This window comes from Gouania willdenowi, chromosome 4 (genome assembly GCF_900634775.1).
Source record: "Gouania willdenowi chromosome 4, fGouWil2.1, whole genome shotgun sequence".
Classification (NCBI taxonomy): Eukaryota; Metazoa; Chordata; class Actinopteri; order Blenniiformes; family Gobiesocidae; genus Gouania; species Gouania willdenowi.
Genome location: NC_041047.1, coordinates 23,954,137 through 23,976,063, shown reverse-complemented (window position 1 = coordinate 23,976,063; position 21,927 = coordinate 23,954,137). Strand labels below are relative to the sequence as shown.

General features: G+C 37.8%; 1 protein-coding gene across 1 annotated transcript; it reads right to left on the bottom strand.

Moving 5' to 3' along the window:
- Positions 1-454: 454 nt before the first annotated feature.
- On the bottom strand, positions 455-21,224 carry prkaa2 (protein kinase, AMP-activated, alpha 2 catalytic subunit). Its single transcript, XM_028445121.1, has 10 exons — positions 21,037-21,224; positions 14,394-14,535; positions 12,105-12,198; positions 9,454-9,598; positions 7,700-7,787; positions 7,385-7,609; positions 7,068-7,230; positions 5,735-6,073; positions 5,536-5,662; positions 455-3,152 (listed from the first exon to the last, which is right to left on the bottom strand). Exons 1-10 carry the CDS (start codon positions 21,134-21,136, stop codon positions 2,902-2,904), a joined length of 1,674 nt encoding a protein of 557 aa, XP_028300922.1. The 5' UTR covers positions 21,137-21,224; the 3' UTR covers positions 455-2,901.
- Positions 21,225-21,927: the final 703 nt, after the last annotated feature.

The following is a 21,927-nucleotide window of genomic DNA, read 5'->3' as shown; positions in this document are numbered from 1 at the left end:
AAACTAAGGAAAAACAATTTAAGAGGGAATGATGGTTTTCTAAAAGCAGCCATCCAGTTAATTCTAAAAGTATGTGCCTTTCTGTGTGTGAATTAAGACAGTGGATAAATCAACATGAAGACACAAAAATCTACATTAATTTGGAACAATTTAAATGCAGGCACAATCAATCAATCCTGGACAGCTGTACAGAAGTCGATGGCTGAATTTGTGCCTTTAAATTAAAAGATTTAGGGATCATGTCATGAAGTTGTAAGATCTTTTACATTTGTTGCCCATTGTTTGAGATAAATAATAATAATAATAAAAAAAAAACCTATCTTGGCTATTTTGCCAGGTCCTGCTTAAAATTAATTTGTCTGTGTGAGGCATAGTGATGACAAAAACAAGGATTAGTGCGTGTGTGTTTCTGTGTATAAAAAAAAAATCTTCCTCCATATGACAAAACCCGTCATAACGCAGTGATTGTCATTGTTTATTGTCTCTCAATAAATACTCATTAAAGTGCAAATCATAACAATATCATGCAGTGATTAACAGCAAAAATCTGAAACACACACACAACCACACACACACATGATTAGAATCTCATCACAAAAAAATGCATAAAAAATACTTTTTTTTTCCTGTGGGAAACATTAACTTTGGTACAGTACATAATGTGTATTATGGTGTGGGGGAATCTTTATCCATAGCATTCATTAAATCACAGCTTGTTTTTCCCCCACTGAAACAGCTTGAATCCAATTCATTACCACAATTTAATAAGACCCATAAGTGTGCCCATATCTGACATTTTACTTCAAATTATGTAATATTGCAGAAATAGTGTACGATAGGGTTAATTATAGTGTTTGATGGATATTTATTTCAAACGTTAGTGATAAAACACTCTCCATCTGACAGCTGTGTTTTCCTATAACAGCAACAGTCGTGCTCTATAAAATATGTCACCCAAGAAAAAGGAAGTGTAGAATGTGCAGCACCAGCTTTAGTGATAAATTAATAAAATACATTTTCATTTTAAAATGCTCAAGGTGAACAAGTCTACATCTCTATGGGGGTTTGTTTGGTTTATAGTTTGAAAAAAATGCTGAAATCTATTAAAGAATGACAAAAATATTCATTGTTTTGGCTCAGTGCTAGTTTGGCACCATAAACATGAAGGTTTATTTGCAATTTTGCCTTCATTATGCCATGAGGTTGTTTAAAAAAAAACTAAAATATAAATGCAGCTGATCAGCTGTCATATTTGGTTAGTAAGCTTTTCAACTGTAGAATAATGCAGATTTTAGCCAAAACTGACACCAAGTCTTTCTAATCAGGCCTTGTATGAATGTTTGCCAAGGAAGAATCATGAATATTCTTCTAGCGATTATTTTTAACAACATTTAATTTGACAACTGTACCTTATTTACTCCACTAATTTGAACAATGTTCTCTGCAAAACCTTTAAACCAAAAACATTATGTTAGCACACACTCGTTAGGATGTGTTGCTTTTTCCATTAAAACACAACTTTATATTTTGTGGTGAGTGTCATGATTTGGCACTATTTTATGAACAAAGTTGAAATAAGCATAACTAGAGAATGATCTGACAATGTAATACAAAACACAAACGTGACCAATAAAAAGAGTTTGATATTCTAACCATGTGTTGGTAATCTGCCCGAGTGAGTTTTAAAGTGCAGAGTGACAACCAACCATCGACTCTCTGATATACCACGGATCCTGAAAACACACACACACACACACATACACCTCATCTGAATATCTGCACTTCTTTAAGGCAACAGGAAGCTTGTTCTGTGAAAACCTATAGAAGTTTTTTTTTTTTTGTTTTAGCTCCAAATAATCCTTCAATGCTCTGACGTCTTGTAACATGCAAAACTGATGCTTCCTTCATTCTTTATATACTTTCTCTCACTGTAACCAACATTTGGCAAGGAACCAAATCAGACCACAAGTGTGATCCTATATTTCTGGCGATGTGAGAACACATCAGGACAATGGTAACTTTCCCACACCTTCAAACATAAAACGATGAGTACAAGTCGGTGAGTGTTTCCCTAAATATCGCTCCTCACGCCTGTCATATTGAATCTCGGCAGTGATTGGCTGATATGTCCGTCCTGCATATTCTGAGAAAGCTTGAGTCCTGGAGTAACAGCTGTTGTGTGGGGAAACTTGAGCGTGTTGGGTGCGTGGACGACTCCTCAAAGTGGAAAAGGCTCAGCTGCTCGTTTTAAAGAACACTTTAAGAATGTGTGTCTGTCCTCAACACTTCCTATGACACAGTAAACATGCAGAGAAGAAAAACAGCCGTCTTACACTTTCTTGAATAACAACTCGAGTGTCAAAATATAATCTGATACACAAATAATAATCATCTTTACGAAATAAAAAGTCCATCATTTAGTGTTAGTAACTTTTTCAGTTACGTAATGATTGCGTAATGTATATTAGAAAAAAATATTGCAAACATTAAAAAGTATTAAAGGAAAAGTTTCCCTTGTTTTTGTCATCCCTCAGATACAGATTTACTGTTGTGATGTTACAGACGGATCCATCAAACAGTGTCTGTGGGAGCCTGTCAGTGCTTTTCTCACTGAGTCACAGCAGTGACCTCTGACCTGCTGATTCTAGTTCACAGAATCCAGTACCAGTATCAGCTGTGGTCTGTATTGTATTTAAACCAGCTGTGGCCTGGTTTAAATACAACGATTTGGACACAGCTGCTTTGTTTAGCCGATTGATATTTTTCCCACTAAAGGCAGCTGAGGAAACAGAAAGCGTACGCTCCTCCAAACCCTGTCGCTGCCTCTACCCTATGACGTGCGATGAGCTCAGAAACCTCCCTGAGGTCCAGGTTACAACCAGGTCAGTTACCCAGTGGGCCTCAGCGGGCCAGTGTGGTTATCAGACTGGCACACATCTCAAAAAAGTCCATGGTGTGTGATCCCTGACGTGGGGAGAGGTGAGGAGAGCTACCAGACAGGAATCCTGGGAGGGAGGAGCTTAGCTGAGGCAGATCGATGGTTAGACTTCCTGAATCCATACTCAGTCTGGGTCTGTGCAGACCTGCAGTGGAACCAGAGCGCTGTGGAGTGGACGAGCCTGATTTAAAGCCCACAGCTTCCATGATGTCATCTGAGGATTAAAGCACATGTGTTGACTGAGCGCGCTTAGTACATCTGATGGTTGGATCAACAGTTAGACTCCGCCCAGCAGAGAGCAGTTAACCAAATGTTTGTGTTGAATTCACCATCTAACAGGGATCAATGCAAACTTACACATTACTCATATGACCAAAAATGTATATCAGGGTAGTTTGCAAAATTCTAATGGTTTCACGGTTTATATATTTATTTTTTTTTTTTCATGCATAATCAGGTGTTCAGAGCATTTTCTACTGGTTGAGAGAGGAATTACTGCAGTAGATTGACTTAGGATGGTCTATTTTACTGCCATGATGAGTGAATATTACAGAATAATTCCACACTTGTAGTAATACAAGTTTGCAACAGCAGCCCAATGTCTCTTTGCCGCGCTAGCTTAGCTTGATTTTTAGCTTTAAATGCTGCATACTCAGTGGTGTGGTGGTTTCTTATGGTCAATAAGGTAGCGTTTTGTTTGCAGCTCCACCAGGACTTATTTCTGCATTATAGGAATTACAAATTGCGATCTTTTGCTCTCTTTTTTTGTGTATTACTGCTGAACTGCCGACATGCTAAGCTAACCGTGCCTCTGTGTCCGTGAGTGTTGTTCTCCTGTAGCAGAGGCATGCGCACGCAGGCACATGCTCACATTTGTGTCTTTCATATCCATTTACACGTATGATTTACACCGCAACTAACACCACAGCACTACTGTTTACCTTCCTATTTAGAAGTGCAATGTTAAAAAAAGGGTCCGGTCTGAAACGTGGCGTAGCGTAGCATTCTGAAAGTTGTGGAATCAAATACACCCATATGGCGGTATATTAAAAATTCATATCAAAATGAAAATATATACCGGTATTCGGTATGAACTGGTATACCACCCAGCCCTACTTATATCTATGTTATGGTGACTGACAGGGTTGGGGTCAATTACGTTTTTAAATTACAATAACGTCTTCAATTATCCATGCTCAATTACAATTATGTTGACCAGCTTTTTTTCGAATTCAAATTTAAATTAAACCTATTATTTTTCCTCTGAAATCAATTATAATTACATTCTCAATTAATACAGTTAAATTACAATTAATCACAATTATTGAGCCATTATTAAACAAGCCCATAAAGGTTAACCTTCCTCTTGTGTTAGCTTTCTTATGATAAATGGGTCGGTTTTGACCGATGTCTTAAAACATTTGTTTTTCATCTCTTGGTTACCTTGTTAGGCTTCCTCATCCATGAAAATATTGGTATTAATATTTTTGGTGTGGGCGTCTGAGCCTTTTTGTGTCTATATACGCCTTGATTTAAATTCTTAAATAGTAAAATGATCCTCAACAGAACTAACAGGTAAACTTGATATGAAACATATTTTAATAATTGTTAATTATATATGTGTAAGCCATAGAACCAGGGTTGGGGTCAATTATAATTGATTTTTAATTACAATTATGATGTAATTCGAACAGTAATTGTAAATGATGTTGTAATCATAATTTAGTTGTATTGAGTTCAGATAATTGACTTTGTGAAAATTGAAAATTCTGTAAAAACTGTCATTGATAATCTAAACGCAAACCTGGGGAACAATGTTACAGTTCTACGGTTTACACGTGTGTACTTATCAGTTATTAAAATATGTTTCATATCAACTTTTCCCACTACCTGTTAGTTCTATTGAGGATCATTTTCCCATTCAAAAATATATATAAATAAAGGGGTATACGACACAAAAAAGGCTCAGACGCCCACACCAAATCTAATAATATCAATATTTTCATGGATAAGGACACCTAATAAAGTAACCAAGAGATGAAAATCAAATTGGATGATGAAAAATATTTTTTATGTATATTATAACTGATTTAAGACGGGTCAAAAACAGGCCCATTATCATAAGTGATGCTAACAGAAAGCTAACACAAGACAATAAGTAAGTTTTATGGGGTTATTTATTTCAGGCTCAGTAATTGTGATTGATTGTAATTTAACTTTAGTGATTGAGAACATAATTGTAAATGACTTTCAGGGGAAAAGTAATAATTGTTATGAAAAAATCGTAATTGAGTTGTAATTGAACATGGACAATTGATTACGTAATTGTAATTAAAAAATGTGCATAGAACTATAATACGGTTCCCCAGTTCTGCGTTAAATTACATTATAATTGACAGTTTTTATAGAATGTTAATGCTAATTACAATTACAAAGTCAATTATCTGAACTCAAATACAATTCAATTACGGTTACAACAGCAACAGATTTTTCAATCACGATGACAATTATAATCATGTCATAATTGTAATTAATTGACAATAACAATCATAATTGACCTCAACCCCGGTGACTGTTTAAGCTGGTCTGTCACTCACCATCGATGCTCTTGAAGTCCAGGAGGTAAGACCTGCTGTCCACCTGGTAAAGCTGCAGGCTCATTTTAACCAAGTTGCCCGTTCCCGGGTTCTTCCTTCGCACGCGGAGATGATACGGGTTCACCACCTTTAAGCACAACAACACACTCTAACCAGTGGCTATGCTTAGTCAGCACTGCATCAGCAATACTACTCGTACCTTCCAGTCAAAGTTGAGCAGTTTCATAGCTCGGTACACCTCAGCCATGATGTCGTAGGGTCTGCTCTGACTACGGATGCCAAGGTGCCACTTGGCTTTCTTCACAGCCAGTGGTTTGGGCCGAGTGGTGTTGAGAGCGTCGAGGGGACAGCGTGACTTGGGGCTCTCGGCTAAAAGCGGAGGCATTCTCTCTGGGTGAGGTTTGACTCCTGGGGGCAGCGGCATGCCCTCTTCAATAAAGGAGCCCTGAGGAGGACTGGACGCCAGGTAGAACTCACTGGCCTGGGTCATGATGCGCCGGTTATCAATGATGAGATGATAGGCTACTGCCAACTGATCCTGCATTGATGGAGAGGAAAAACATGGTTTCACTTTTCAGTGTCACTTTACTGTCATACCGACAGTAAAAAAAATAACTTGAAATGTTACTTTGTATTATAAAAGTATGATTTGTTTGTATTGGTTTTGAGGTTATTTTTCAGGTTCTTCTAAATATTTTTATTTATTTATTATACTGACTGTAGAATATTCCTATGTTTAAATTAAAATAGTTATTTTGCACTTTAATTTATTAGAGTAGCTTTATTGATTCATTACAGCTCAGATGAAGTGGAACATTACTTGATGAAGCCTTTTCTAACATTCCACACTACAACATAAGTAATAAAAGTATGTACAGTATATACAGACCCTTTCCAAAAAATTGAATATCATGGAAAAGTTGTTTAATTTCCATAATTCCATTCAAAAAGTTAAACTTTCATAGATTATAGATTCAGGGTCCACAATTTAGTATTTATTTGTTTATTTTACATAATTTGGGCTTCCATCTCATGAAACCCATGAAAACAGGATTTCTAAAAATTAAAATACTGTGAAGAAATGACCATTTACGTCTCAGTTTTTTCAGACAAAAAAGAGGAGGAGAAGAAGGACTGGACTGTTGGCCAGTGGTCCAAGGTCCTCTTTTCTGATGACAGTAAACTGTGCCTTTCATTTGGGAATCAAGGTCCAAGGGTTTGGAGGAAGACGGGTGAGGAACAGAACCCAAGCTGTTGAGGTCCAGTGTGAAATATCCACCGTCAGTCACGATTTGGGGTGCAATGTCCTCAAGCAGCTTCATTAATCTATGAAGGTTTAACTTTTTTAATGGAATTATGCAAATTAAACAACTTTTCCATGATATTCTAATTTTTTGGAAAGGGTCTGTATATGTATCATGCTGATCAATATTAGTATTGGCCAATACTTAATGCTGCAATATTGGTATTTCATTAGAAGTAAAACAGTTGGATGGGTCAGCCCTATTTTAAAGCCAGATCAGAATATGTACCTGTGGGTCTCCACTGTAGAGGCTGGACACAACTTCACACTCAGTGCATTCAAACTTGTCACACACTTCTCTGACAGCCTCTTCGTCCAAGACGGTTGTGTCATAAGATGGATCCTCTGGGAACAGATAGCCTGGCAGGTCCTGTTTGAACCACTCGTGTTCCCTGGCAGAGAAAATGAACACGTGTAAAAAGAAATGAAGGGGTTTAGTGAAGACAAACTTTAACTGTTTCAACCATTGGTTCATGTTGTTTTTGCTGAAACTCAGAGAGAAATTCTACATCAGGCCTAAAGGATCCATGGTGTTGCACTTGCTACCTTATTTCTTTGATGGTGGCTCTCTTCAGGGGATCCACCTGCAGCATGTGGGTGAGCAGCGACGCCACAGAGCGAGTCAGGTATTCTGGAATGTAGAAAACTCCTCCTCGGATCTTCTTAAACAGTGTTGGGACGTGCTCGTCGTCAAATGGAAGCGTGCCGCACAGCAGCGCGTAGAGGATCACCCCAGAGCTCCAGATGTCAACCTCTGGACCTGCATAGAGTCTAACACAGAAATATTATTAAGCTGTGTCACTGTGTGATACAGTTGTGACATTTTACTACTGTTCCTGGTTGATTAAAGGGCACACACACCTTCCTGAGATGACCTCTGGGGCTGCGTAGTTGGGTGAGCCACAGCTCGTTCGAAGGAACTCCCCGTCTGACATCATGTTGGACAGCCCTGTCCAATCACAAGGCGAGGACAATTCACAATCCTTAGTTCATCCATTTGGTATTCTAGCGTTTCCCAAAATGTCTCAACTGGGTTCTCAGGTAATGGGTCCATTTTTCCATTTAATATATTTTCTCCAATATATTCATCATTTGAGTCAAAGTTGGGGGGTCAACTTTCAACAACATCTTTATAATGTTCTTATTTGCTGCAATTGGCATTATTTTAAAAAGATAAAACGGAACAAGACCAGATTTTTGGACAAAACCAGACTATGTGCTGTTTTAAGGACACTATAGGAGTTTCGGTAGCAAAAAATGTTATGGTTTATAGCAGAAATGGGTAACATTATCACAACGGGGGCCACAAAAATGTGATTGTATCTGATCCGAGGGCCACATTATCAATATTCATGTCAGCCTTTATCCAAGCATTAATAAAGGCTTTGTCTTTGTCTGTGGTTTTGGTGTTATGTCAGTTTTTAGTCATTTTGAGTGTTCTTGCTGTCATTTTGTGTATTTCTCTGTCATTTTCTGCATTTAATTTTTGGGGATTTGTTTTGGGGGCCTCACAAAAGTAGACCGAGGGTCACATGTGGCTCCTGGGCCGCCAGTTGCCTATAACTGGTTTATAGGGACGCTCCATGTGTATAAGCCTGTATCTTTCAGACCTCTCTTGACTCTGGTCTGCATATGTTTATGGCATGTGCATATATAGGGAAAAAGATCAATTCTGCCACTGGTTGAATAAAGTGTGTATGTTGGTTTTTTGTTGTATATTGTTTTGTTTTTTTTAGTGTGTACATTGTGGTAAATGTGGGTTGTCCTTAATCACCCAAATGTAAATGGATCTTTTATTTTGAAAGGTTAAACTAAGCACATTGGCTTCTCTGCTTATATGGACACTGTTGGGGACTTAATCCTTATTTACCCGCCAAGAGTCTGAGCTCCTCAAGTAAAGTTCATCTAATTGGATAAGCCAAGCTCCACCCCCCACCCGCCCTCACTCAGCCAAACACTATACAGCAAAGACACACGTTTGTGCTGACCTTCTCTTTATCTTTTCCTTGTTTTTCCTTACGCTCGCCTCCCTCTGCTCTCTGGTGTCTTTACGCTTCAAGCCAAATCACTTGACACACACACACACACACACACACGCACGCACACGCGCACACGCACACACCCTTCCATATCAGATGACAGTAGGGCCTCAAGGCTTCCTGCCAGACTGGATATGAGACCTGGCCATCTCTTCACCTCACACACCCTGCTGTGCACACGGGCCCTCGTGTGATTTTGGAAAAGTTTCTTTATTTCCACGGTTATATTGCATCAGGCATTTAGGCTGCCAGGAGAATAATTGATTTCAGCACCTAATGACTTTCCTGACATAATTATGTTTCTAATAGCAGAGTAAGATGAGCTTAATGGTAATTCACCTCAGTTCCACGAGTGAAACCCAAAGAGAAAACTGCCAAATTAGCTTTAATCAAACTATGTAATTACTCATTGATTCCTCGCTGTTTTGCTATTGACTGCCTCTTTCTCCATCTCGCTCTGCCCTGAACAAATCAAAATTATTATTTTTTTTAAAATCACATTTAAGAGTTGCAAACCATTAACCCGCCTAGCATTGGTCTGTTTTCTCTATCATAGGTTTTCTCACGGTATCTCACCAAAGTCAGCAATCTTAGCATTCTTGCTAGCATCTAGCAGGACGTTCTCTGGTTTCAGGTCTCGGTGGACGACCATGTGTCTGTGACAGTAGTCCACGGCGGAGATGATCTGCTGGAAAAGCCTGCGAGCTTCAGTGTCCTCCACCTGAAACACAACAGGGTAATGAGAATGGTTGAATGTTTCTCCAGCTTGGACTTTAGATCTCTGAGTTGAAAGTGTGAGACTCTAAGTAGAATATACATTTATCTTTCCATCATTACAGCAGATGTACCATGAACTGAAACACAGAGAATCCAGACACACATTAGCATGAGTCTGTTACATATTAATACTTGGCTCCTCCTGAAGGACGGACAATTTTTTTTAGCTTTTTGCGGTAGATAAATTGCAGCCTGAAACGCTGACATTTAGCATTAGGCTTGGTTGTCACACACGCATTAAGGGTTGTCAGCAGAACCTACATGACTTGAGTCTTGGAAAGTACGGTATTTTAAATGTAAAGTTTCTGCAATAAAGCAATATACTGTATGTCTTTGCATCGAGGCCATTTTTGAGTGGTATTTTTCACTCTCCCATCACCTGTAAAACATTTTTTCTCCATCATTAAATTAATGTTTTTAATTGTTGTAGTACAGCGATATCCTGTATTATCAGGTTTCTGAAAACTGTTTCAATGTTTTCATTAAACTAAACGAAGAAGTTGCACTGTGTAACAGCTGTTGTTTTAATAACCAATATGCAGAGGTGAAAGTAATGGATTACAAGTACTCACATTACTGTAATTGAGTTGCTTTTATGGGTAGTTGTACATTTTTGAGTATATTTCTAAATAAATAATTTTACGTTTTAAAAGAAGCAAGTCATTCATTACATTTCTACACCCAACCGTCACAGAGTAAATTATTTCTTGTTTTAAAATGATCAACGGACATCGTGAAACTACAAAAAAATTAAATGACAATCAAATAATCCATATGTTCTTAAGCGTATCATTTTTGATCAACGCCAAGTTACTTTCTATGGTTCAGGTTGGCGTTTCTACCTATTATGTTGTTACCCACATGACACATTTGGCATGGCACTATTTTAAAGGTCATAAATGTAGCTATACTTATAGCCTGATAATTATTTTTATTTTGAATTCATGGGTGATATTTATTTATTTATTTTTTAATTTACATTTTGACAAACATTTTATTTTATACAGATGCCTTTGTGGACAATAAAATAAGTTCCAGATTTCATCTCTTCTTTTTAAGTTTATACATGAGATGTTTACTGTATGCAAGGGAATCGTGGCAAGATTTATTACCAAAAATAAACGTGTGGGGGGGGGGGGGGGGGTGAAAGTAACTAGTAACTTTTCCTTTGAGTACCATTTGATTGAGCTACTTTTTACGAGTAGTTGAGTATTTCATGTATGACTTAATTGTACTTGAGTGCAATTTCAATCAAGTAACAGTATAATTTATTAGTACTCTTTACAATGTATGATCAACTTCCATGTGTGTTGAGAGTACTATGGCCTTATTTTTTTAAATAATAATGTAAGTCTTGTTTTCTGTTTTTCTAACATTAGCATGCACCTCTTAGCAAAGGCAAAAGCTACATTATTGTAAAATGGGATGAACAAGAAGAATCGTGAACATGTAAATGATGCACATTGAGCGGCAAAGTGAGGAGTCACGGTGATTTAAGGGATGAAATTAAACCCAATCCGTTTGGTGAACAGTTTGATGAGGAGCTGAAGGATAACACTGAGAACAATAACAGCAACAAAAACCGAGCAACAGAATATGTTGGTCAAAGGTGGATGGAGATGACAGAGGATCACTGAGAGAGCGCCTGAGAAGCTGCTCCATGTTTGGGTTGTCATGGCTCAAGGGAGCTTATGTTGCTTCAACTCCACAGGCATCTCTGCTTTTACAAATCCAGTCCAGATAAGATAAGCTTTCACATATGCACAAACACACCTTTGAAATGAACTAAACTGTACCCATTCATCACTGCTTTTATATTAAACAAGTCCAAAAGACTTTTAATTGGGATTATGATCAGAAACTTTTTTATCCAGTGAAATAATTGGACACAAAAAAATGTTTTTGGTTGGAGACTTTTTCTAGTGGTTGAACAGTTTTTAACGGGGAACAGATTTCCATTGTTTGATTAATCAGTTTTTTTCATCTGGTTTAAGATTCAAAGTGTTTAATATCATGTGCACAGTAAGGAAAAATGTTTCCCTGTACAATGAAATTCTTACTTTGCTGTCCACACTGGATGACACAAAGAAAAAAAAAAATCTAATTTGAAATAAAGAACAAAACAAAGACAAGTACAATAACAATATTTATAATAATTTAAAAAGTAATTAATATAAATATGTACAAAGTAGAAAAGATTAAAAAAAATCTAATAAGTGTATTCAGTGGGAGAATGAATGGAGCTGAATGTGAATCATATTCAGTTCTATCAGCTGTTGAGGATTAGTTGGGTTTGTTCATCTTTCACTAGGACCCATAAATACTAATGGGGCATTTATATTTATATATTGCAAGAAATAATGCCCACATTGGCCAATGACTAATTATTCTTGAATATTTACATCAAATGTAAAATGCAAACATGTAAGATCATTTGTAAAATATCTTACCCTCCCATTTTTGCAGATGTAGTCAAACAGCTCACCTCCTGACACGTACTCCATGACCATGAAGAAATCTGTGGGTGTGCTTATTACTTGGTACCTAAAGCAGAAACACACTCCAGTGTAAAAACACATTTTTCACAAGTTTGTTTGAAAATCAGTTTCTAAACTGCACTCTTTAATCATCGTGGCACACCATCAGCCAAGTGAAGGTGAACTTCTTTGGCCATTTATTTTGTGTAGAGGCACACAGAGTATGAGTGCAGAAGAAAAAGAAGAAAAAAAGAAAAAATGTGGGGCAGCTGGCTGCGAGCATTACTTTTATAAAGGTCAGGTATATTGGATTGCACAGCCCAATCTCATGAATGACTGCTTGTGAAACATACTGCACTTCATCGTAATCCATTTCCTTTCTGTCACAGCTTGACACAGCTCCAGCTGTGCGGAAAGTAAACACAAGCTAAACTCTAATCATTATTGTTTCCAGTTAAACAAACACACAAAGTTTCTCAAAAAAACACTTTACACAGAAAAGCCTGTGGTTAATTGTGACTCTTATCAGCTGTGCAGGTGCTCGAGGATGGAAATCCCAGCCTGTGTTTATGACCGTAACCATTTTTGATCTTCTTCAGTTCCTGTGCTGACAACAAACATATCGGCCATTGAATAAAGACACTGAGATTGTCAAAGTAGAAAAGACTCACATGAAATGGTAGAGGATGAGGTTTGGAAAGGGAAGAGAAAAAAAAACAAGGTCAAAGAATCTTGAGGTCAGTGTGAGGTGACGAGACACCTGCATGAGGGTTTATTGGGAGCTCACATTCTATCATCTTAACTGGAGATTTGTGCTAAACCATCAAGATTTCTTCAACTAGAGCCAAATCTCTGTCTCTGTCTGTGTGTGTGTGTGTGTGTGTGTGTGTGTGTGTGTGTGTGTGTGCGTGTGTGTACTCGGCCTCCTAGGGCACTTCATGGACATAACCAGTATATTGTCGAGCTGTAGTAAACAAACAGGAAAAAGCTTTGCATGGAGCCATAGAGCCAGCAAAGCCTCACCAAAGCACACAGTAGTAGCCATATATTAGAGCAGTGGTTCTCAACCTTTTCAGCCCGCACCCCCCCTAAATAAAGGTGCCAGAGACCGGGCACTAGGGTTGGGCATCAGTTGGATTTTTTAACGATTCTTATTCCGATTCATGTTCTAAACAATTCTCGATTCTGATTCTTTGAGTTGTGCAGGTCAACAGTTCACAGATTCCACAGGAGATTTTTTTTCATTTGAAAAAGCCTTTACCTAGGCCTTTTTTATTAATTCACTTGATACAGTTTAATTTGGTTGCTGTACTGTAACTAGGGTATTCAATTACAAAGGTCCCCAGACGGCAGCAGCAGAGGAGTGTCCTACACTTCCACAATTTACCGGGGAAAATTAAAGCGCCACTATACTGAATTGACTGCAGCCGCTACAGTTGTGTTCGGTGTGAATGCACCTTTATACAAACCCCAGAAACAAACAGAGCAAACCGGGCGGAGTAATACAAATCCCAGAAACAAAGTACTGTGGGCATTTAGGAACTGAAAAAAATAATCGAAATTCAAACATCTTCGTAACGGTTCCGGAACTGGACATTGGGAACCTGTTCCTATTTGGATCTCGGTACCCATAGTCATCTTAAAGATGTACATCCTTGTTTTATTCAGAAATAAAATGGGTTAAAAGTGATCAACAATGATGGGAAAAGGTGGTGAAATTAGATTTTAAAAACAACAGAAATTGGTTAAAAGTTGCAAATTGGAGTGGCCAAAAACAGAAAAAGAGGTGAAAAGGGTTCAAGTGTCAATAATAACTTAAAAGTGGCAGAAAAAGTAAGAATTCGTTTAAACTGGTGAATGTGGTTAAATTGTTAAAAATAAGGATTAAATATGGTGAAAAGAGGTAAAAAGTGACAATAATGGGTCAACATATGCGACATTAGGTGGAAAAAGTGGTGGAAAGGGTTTATCAGTGCCGGAAATGTCTTGCAGAAAAGGCATTGAAATTTGATTGAGAAGCAGCAGAAATGGGCAAATATGGCAAAAAAAAGTGATGAAAATAGGTTAAAATATGAAGTTTGCAGAAAAAGAAGGAAAAAAAGGCAAAAATTGTCTCAAATTGTTCAAAAAATATTTTTAGTTTCGTGCAGGCATCTGGCGACCCCCTCCCAGTGTCTTGCGACCCCAAGGTTGAGAACCCCTGTATCAGAACACCCAGGGCCTTATTTCTGACAGATGAACGCATCGTGTTGGTCCACTCACAGCTTGATGATGTGTGGGTGTCTAAACAGCTTGAGGTTCTGGATCTCTCGTTTAATCTTCCCGACCACATCCAGACTGCGGATCCTCTGTCTGTTCAGGATCTTTACAGCCACTTTATGACCCGTCAGCTGGTGTTCACCGACTAAAACAAAACAAGAGCACAGACGTAATGAAGCGTATTACAGTCTATTACAAAAGCACATAAAGACTCACACATGCCTTGTGGTTCTGAAGTTATCTGTATACCTGAGGCTATGGAGTAATGCTGTTATTACAGCTGCTCCACACAGAACACAGTGAATGTTGTGCATTAAAATGGGATGGATGTGCTGGTTTAACATCCTCCTGAGAGCAGCAGATTTCTGAAGTAAAACAAAACCATCAGCATACCAATAGAACTCAGTATGCTGTGGGTACCAGGTGCAAATTCCCTCTTTGTTTACTATCACCAATATTTTGAATAACAGAGACTAGGGCCGGGTATCGCCAGGTACCTCACAATACGATATATCACAAAAAATTTTGCACGCAATAATGATGATATCGCCATACGACGATACAGCGATAATCGATATACTGCAGTAAATTTCATCTGCGATACATCACGATATCTGTGTGACTTAAAAAATTCAGAATGTATCTACAGCACTGAATCCATTTCACAGGAATTACAAAACATTGTCAATCAATTTCACATGATTGACAGCTAAGTAAAACACAGTGTATACTACACAGTGGCTCTTCTTAACACACACTGACCACAACTAGTCACATGTCCTTGTGCTATGTTTACATCTTTAAGTGAAGCCTGATACAAAATAATGCTTCACCAAATGATGTTTGTGCAAATTAACTTTAAATCATTAAAAACAAAATGAATGCGGAAAATATTCAGTGCTAGTATTATCAACTTCTCTGTAAACATGGACACATTAGCGCTGAATGAACTTATTTTATGAAAACTGGAAAATTTCACTGCATATAAAAAAATAAACACAGCATTACCCTGGCATCAATGGTCTCATCCACAACAACACACAACGTTTCCCACAGATCTTCTGTAGCTCTGATGAGATGTTAACACACTGAGCAGGTGAATCTGCTCTACATGAGAAACGGACAGAGTGCCACAGGCACATTAAAGTTAGGCACAAAGATTTAAAAAATTAATGAATAAATAAATATCGATGTTTGGCGCCAGTGAATCGATAACGTATCGCTAAACGAAACATTGCCATATATCATCGTATCGAGATATTGTCACACTCCTAACAGAGACACACATACCACCAACAAGTAAGAATACATACTTCTAACTTGATCCGTCACTTGAAAAAGTACCACCTAGGGATGTCCCAATACAACTTTTTCAATTCCGATACGATACCGATATTGCAGTTTTTTTTTTTTTTTAAATAAAAAAATAATTGGCTTGATCAAGTTATGTTATTCAAACAAAGACCAATAGTCATCAACATTAGGTATGAGAAAAACTGACCCATTTATTATTAACCAATTGGTTACATAAATTTTAACCATCAACATAATAACTACAGTATTCTACAATTGAATAAAATAAATAAAAAATGAATTCGCTGCAGCAAAGCCAAAACAAGAGATGCTGGCGGAGGCTTTTCAACAAAGAAACAAGCTACCTCGACAGGGTGAAAAATACAAACAAATAACAGAGAGGATTACAGAGTTCATCGCATTAGATGACCAACCCATTTCTGTTGTGGAAAAAAAAATCGGCTTTCGTTGATTGATGGACTCTTTAGAACCAAGGTATGAACTACCTTCCCGTCACTATATGTCTGACACGGCACTGCCAGCTCTTTACAAAAAAATTTACCAACATCTAAGGACTCTTATGGAAAATGCAACCGCTATTTCCTTCACAACGGACATATGGAGCTCAGGGGTTTGTCCCATGTCACTTCTGCGCCTGACTGCACATTGGGTAGACCCCTCGTTCAAACTGTTGAATGGTATACTGCATGCTAATGAGTTTCGCGGCTCTCACACAGCCCAACATTTAAACGAAGCCATCAAACAAATGTTGAATGCCTGTAAAATAGAGCAACAACGGGTTCATGTAATTTTACGAGATAATGCAAACAAAAGTGCAACTGAAAATGTATTTTGTGCCTTAACAATTCGACTAAAAAAAACAAAAAAAAACAGTCATTGCATTGTATTTAAGTCAGATATTTGTTTAGACCAGCAGAGGGTGCTGGTAATCCAGTGGTCGGTTGGCATGCAGGTATTCTAGCAGTGAAGAAGAGATGCTATGCGCTAGCAGACAGAGCTAATAGAAAAACGTGACTTTTACAGATATTCACAAACATGTTTAAGAGTGGAAGGCGGCCAGGAAAGTAGTAGCAGATTCCGCCCTCCGCCAACACTTTTGGACAAGAGAAGGATAAATATATAGCGCCCTCTGCTGTTTCAAAAAAGTACTGCGCTTCAATTTTCACAGTATCGATGTGAACCGTGATACCTATGATTAATCGTTACATCCCTACTTTATATGTTGAAGTCTACTAGAGCAAAAACGTCCTCTCAGTTTGTATGTGTCAGAACACAGCCTGCCATCTTCCCTTACTGCTTATCAGTGGCTATTAGTAGAAAAAGCTGTGCTAGTTCTTGCTCCATTTGAGGAGCTCACAAAAGTAGTGAGTGTGGAAACTGCAACATGTGCTGATATTATTCTTGCAATCACAGTGTTGAAGTGTGTTCTTTCCCGAGAGGACAGCAGTGATCAAGGAATGAAAACTATGAAAAGCACGCTGTTGGAGGCAGTCAACATACACTTCTCTAATGTTAAAATGGAACCCCTCTACTACATCGCAACATTGGTTGATCCGAGATATAAATACAGGCAAGTCCAACATTTACTTATTTTGCAATCATGTATTATTTGCAAATATGATAATATTAACTTATTGAGTGCCATTCAAGTCTATAGACAGGGCAAGCGCTGACACTCGGCATGTCCGAGATGAGGAGGAAGTTGCGTGTGTGGGAACTAACAGGGGTAGAGGCTTGGAGGACGGCTAAAATACAGTAAGAAACCCATTCAACTCTGACATAGATAACACAATAATAATAATGTTGCCATCAAAAGCCCGGTCTCAACATTGGTTTCCTACTGTAAAATTACAAAAACAACACTGAGGTGTCACTAAAGCAAAATCAAAATTGCTTCAAAGTCACTAATAGGTTTTTTCAGAAAAAGCCGTTTTTCTCAGGTTTTTGTCACAAACTGGTGATTTGTGTGAAACTTGCCTCTATTCAACTGCTGATTACGGAAGAACAAAACAAGCTAGAAACAAAATGATTTTTTCTGATGAAAGTAGTAGAGTCTAATCTTTCAGAATTCAGATTGTCATAGCACAAAATATTCTGTTGGTCTTTAAAAATCAGTCAAAATGCTCTAAAACGGCTAGTACTGACGAGGTAGAAATTTTGAAATTGGTTGGCACTGAATGAGTTACTTTTATTTTGTTAATAATGTACATCTATTATTATCATCTTTTTTCTCAGATATTTCACATGTACAGACAGCCAGAGGTCTGCCAGAGATGCTTTCACTGAAACAGTGAAGAAGATTGAGGTCAGGAATGACACGCGTGAGAAAGGTGTCACGTAAAAGCCAAGCAAGCAGCAGTCTTTGGAGCATCTTTGATGAGATCTCGAAGGTTTTCCTTGGCGCCATGATGAATTCATGTTGGGTGTGGGATACATATGTATGTGTATATACGTATATATGCATATGTGTGTGTCCATAAAATGAAGAGTCCGTCCTTAAGACTGCTCTACTGTAAAGTGTCTTGAGATACCATTGGTTATGATTTGGCGCTATACAAATAAAAGATTGATTGATTGATTGAGATTGATCTTAGAAGAGAGTGAAGTTGACACCAAATCTGCCACCACATCCTCTGCAGTTGCTGAGGTGCAGAACTACCTCTCAGAACAAACCATGCCAAGGTCAGTCAGTCCTTTATTGTAGTGATTCCCAAACTTTTCACTGTCCCGTACAACTTCACACCTTTAACCTGAAGCCATGTACCCCCTACTCCTGCAGACTTAAAAAACATAATGTCATACACAATGTAGAACTACAGGGAAATTTGTCCCTGAATTTTACCAATCCTGTTGAGGAATAATACATATTAATAATAATAATTAGAAATGTCCCGATCCAATATCGTTATCGGATATCGGTCCGATATTAGCCTGAAAACGAATATCGGATATATATATATTTTTTCAATTATTATTATTTTTTTAATTTATTTGTTATTTATTATATTCATGTGTAGAATACTGTAGATGTTATGTTGAAGGTTAAAAATTATATCCAATTGGTTAATAATAAATGGGTTACTTTTTCCTCATACCTACTGTTGCTGACTATTGTTCTCTGTTTGATCAAGCCTTTTCTAACATTCCACACTACAAAATAAGTAATTATTATTTTCTTATTAAAGAAAAGAGAGAGAGAGAGAAAAAAAAGTATGTATGATTCATGCCGATATCGGATCAATATCGGTATCGGCCGATATGCAAGGCTGCAATATCGGTATCATATCGGAAATGAAAATGTTGTATCGGGACATTCCTAATATTAATAACAATTCATTTTATTTATAAGCGCTTTTTAAAAAAACTCAAAGACACTTTACAGGTAAAACAGTTACACACAAGTACAAAAAACAAACAAGAAAGGTTGTAATAATAATAATAATTAATTATATTGATAATAATAACTACAATATTTGCATTTCCTGAAGAAAATGCAAATAAGGATGTAGATGCTGGCCCTAGCAATAGCAATGACATTAACCTAGCATTAGCATTCACTTTAACCTAGCATTAGCGTTAACCTAGCAATAGCAATGACATTAACCTAGCATTAGCATTCACTTTAACCTAGCATTAGCGTTAACCTAGCAATAGCAATGACATTAACCTAGCATTAGCATTCACTTTAACCCAGCATTAGCGTTAACCTAGCATTAGCTGCTCTATTTATATTCTAGCTTCCAATGTTGTCACAGTGCTTTTAATTTTCATTCACGATGACAATTTGCGTACCACAAGGGGTACACGTACCCCACTTTGGGAACCACTGCTCTAGAGTAGTGGAGGGCCCATGCTACATAGAGTCCCTCACTGGCTGCTGTTGCAGCTAATTATCTCGGTGCTCCATGTACAAACGTGGACAGTGAGAGACTTTTCAGCGCTAAGAGAAACTGCTATCTGCTGAGTTAGCAGAGAAGCTTGTGTTCATCAAAAATGACTTTCACTTAATGGTTTGAAGCATTAAGTTGAAATGAGTTTTCACTTCACACGTGCAGTTCAGCTCACATACAATGTGATTGACAGTGTTTCAGTTTGTTCAAATATTAAAATTTTACTCTGTATTGTTGCTACTAGTTTTGCTATTTGTATGGTGATGTGTTTTTAAGTTCAGCACCAGCACATTTAAAGAAAACAAGATATTTTTGAATATATAACCCATAAGCTATATAATTTTATGTTTGTAACTTGATTACATTATTTATTTATGTTTAATGCAAAAGCCAAGTTACGTTTTATATGAGAGATTAAAGTCAGGATTGAGAAGTTATAAAAGCCAAAGTGTTGGTTATGTGTCATAAACATAAACTTGAATAAAAAAAAATAAATTAAAAGAAAAACCTTTGAAGTGCTTTTCTGGTTGCATTTAGTTTTGTGTTCTTATGTTATAAAAATAAATATGTACATATCGGTATCGACACAGGATCGGAATCTTAAATCTTAAAAATCGGAATCGGATCGGGAGCCTTAAAATCCATATCGGGACATCACTAATAATAGTAATGTTTAAATTACTAATTTTCCCACATAAAATCTGTGGCTCGCATGAGATCAAACTGCTCCATGTTTGGCCCCTGAACTAAAAAGAGTTTCACACCCCTGAGATAGTGGATACAATAACTTATACATAAGGATAACAAGCCGTGATCCACATTTGGGTCCTGACCCACTAGTTGAAAGCACCTGGTCTACACCAACTTATTCTGAAGCAGGTTTACAGGTGATGTTCTTCAACCATTTGTAGTCCTTCTCCACCAGGTGGACTACATCTCCCAACAGACCCAAGGTCACTGAGAGCTTAGAACAGGCACAGAAACCTTACAGATGTCCTCTGTCCCATAGACCACAGATCCCATTAAAGACTTCACCACTAACCACCCAGTACAACCCTACATGTCATCGTGATATATCCAGAGGAAGATGGTGCGCTTTATCCATCAAACTAAACAAAGCACATGAGTCTAAAGTCAGCCTGTGTATACAGCTGTAGGGAGCGTCTGTGTGTGCTGTCACCGTGTATTTACATCAGCCATTAGCTGATAACAGAGCAAAACAGCAGCTCTGTCCAGAGAATGTGACTTTGAAGCGGTTGTATTCTCAGAGCAATGTTACGCCTTCAGCTCCGTCTGCTCGTGCCTTCAACACAGCCAGCTACGCAAACTTCTCACCGTCCGCCGGTAACTTCAACCAAGAGCGTAAAAAGGGGTTTGCACGGTGAGTATTTGACGTTAACCACTCACACTTTAACGTACACAAACACACGAGGAGACTTAACTCTTCACTTTGCCGAATGTCCCCACTCCGAGCGTGTTGCCAAGGATGTAATGGCCGATTTTGACCCTGCCTTCGTGCTTCTGTTGTTGCCGCTCTGCCATCTTCTCCTCACAGACGGCCCGGGATTTGCTGCGCGCGGTGGGTGCGCTGCCTGTGTGTCTGCGGGGTGCCCGGAGGGGCGGGGCACAGCTTCAACTCTTTAATATACCATGTCAGGTCACGGTCACAGGAGGAGCGGAAACACATGTTTTTACAAGTGTTTAAATGTGCACGTAGGACACGTTATCTTACACCAACTCTCAGAAATTGTTCAAATTTGCGTCCCAGTCCAATATTTTCTCGCGATACCCATATGTGGGCATACCGGTGCTGCACTGTACACTACAGACGATGTGGTTCAATGCAAACGTCAGAAGACGTCTTAACGACTTGTTCATGTTGGACATTTTTTCTCACTTCAACAACAACATTTCACACGTACAAGGGTGTAGAATGCCACATATAAATGATTTAACAAAAAAAAAAAAAAAAAAAAAAAAGTATTTGCATGGAAACACTTTTTTTATATTGCCTATTGTCTATTTTTGTTTGGAGCAGTGATCATTGAAATAACCATTCATTTGTTGGATATTTTAATTTAAAAAAAATATGTCTCATCTGCTACATTTAAATGTGAAGTTACTAAACCTATAGCAATGTGATATATCAGAATCAGAATCAGAAAAGTTTATTTCGCCAATTACAGTTTAAAAAAAAAACAAAACAACAGCACAGGGAATTTAACCCGGTAGTCGGTGCACAAAACAGAAAAAGACCAAACACAAGCCAGTAACAGTAATAATAATAATAATAATAATAATAATAATAATAATAATAATAATAATAATAATAA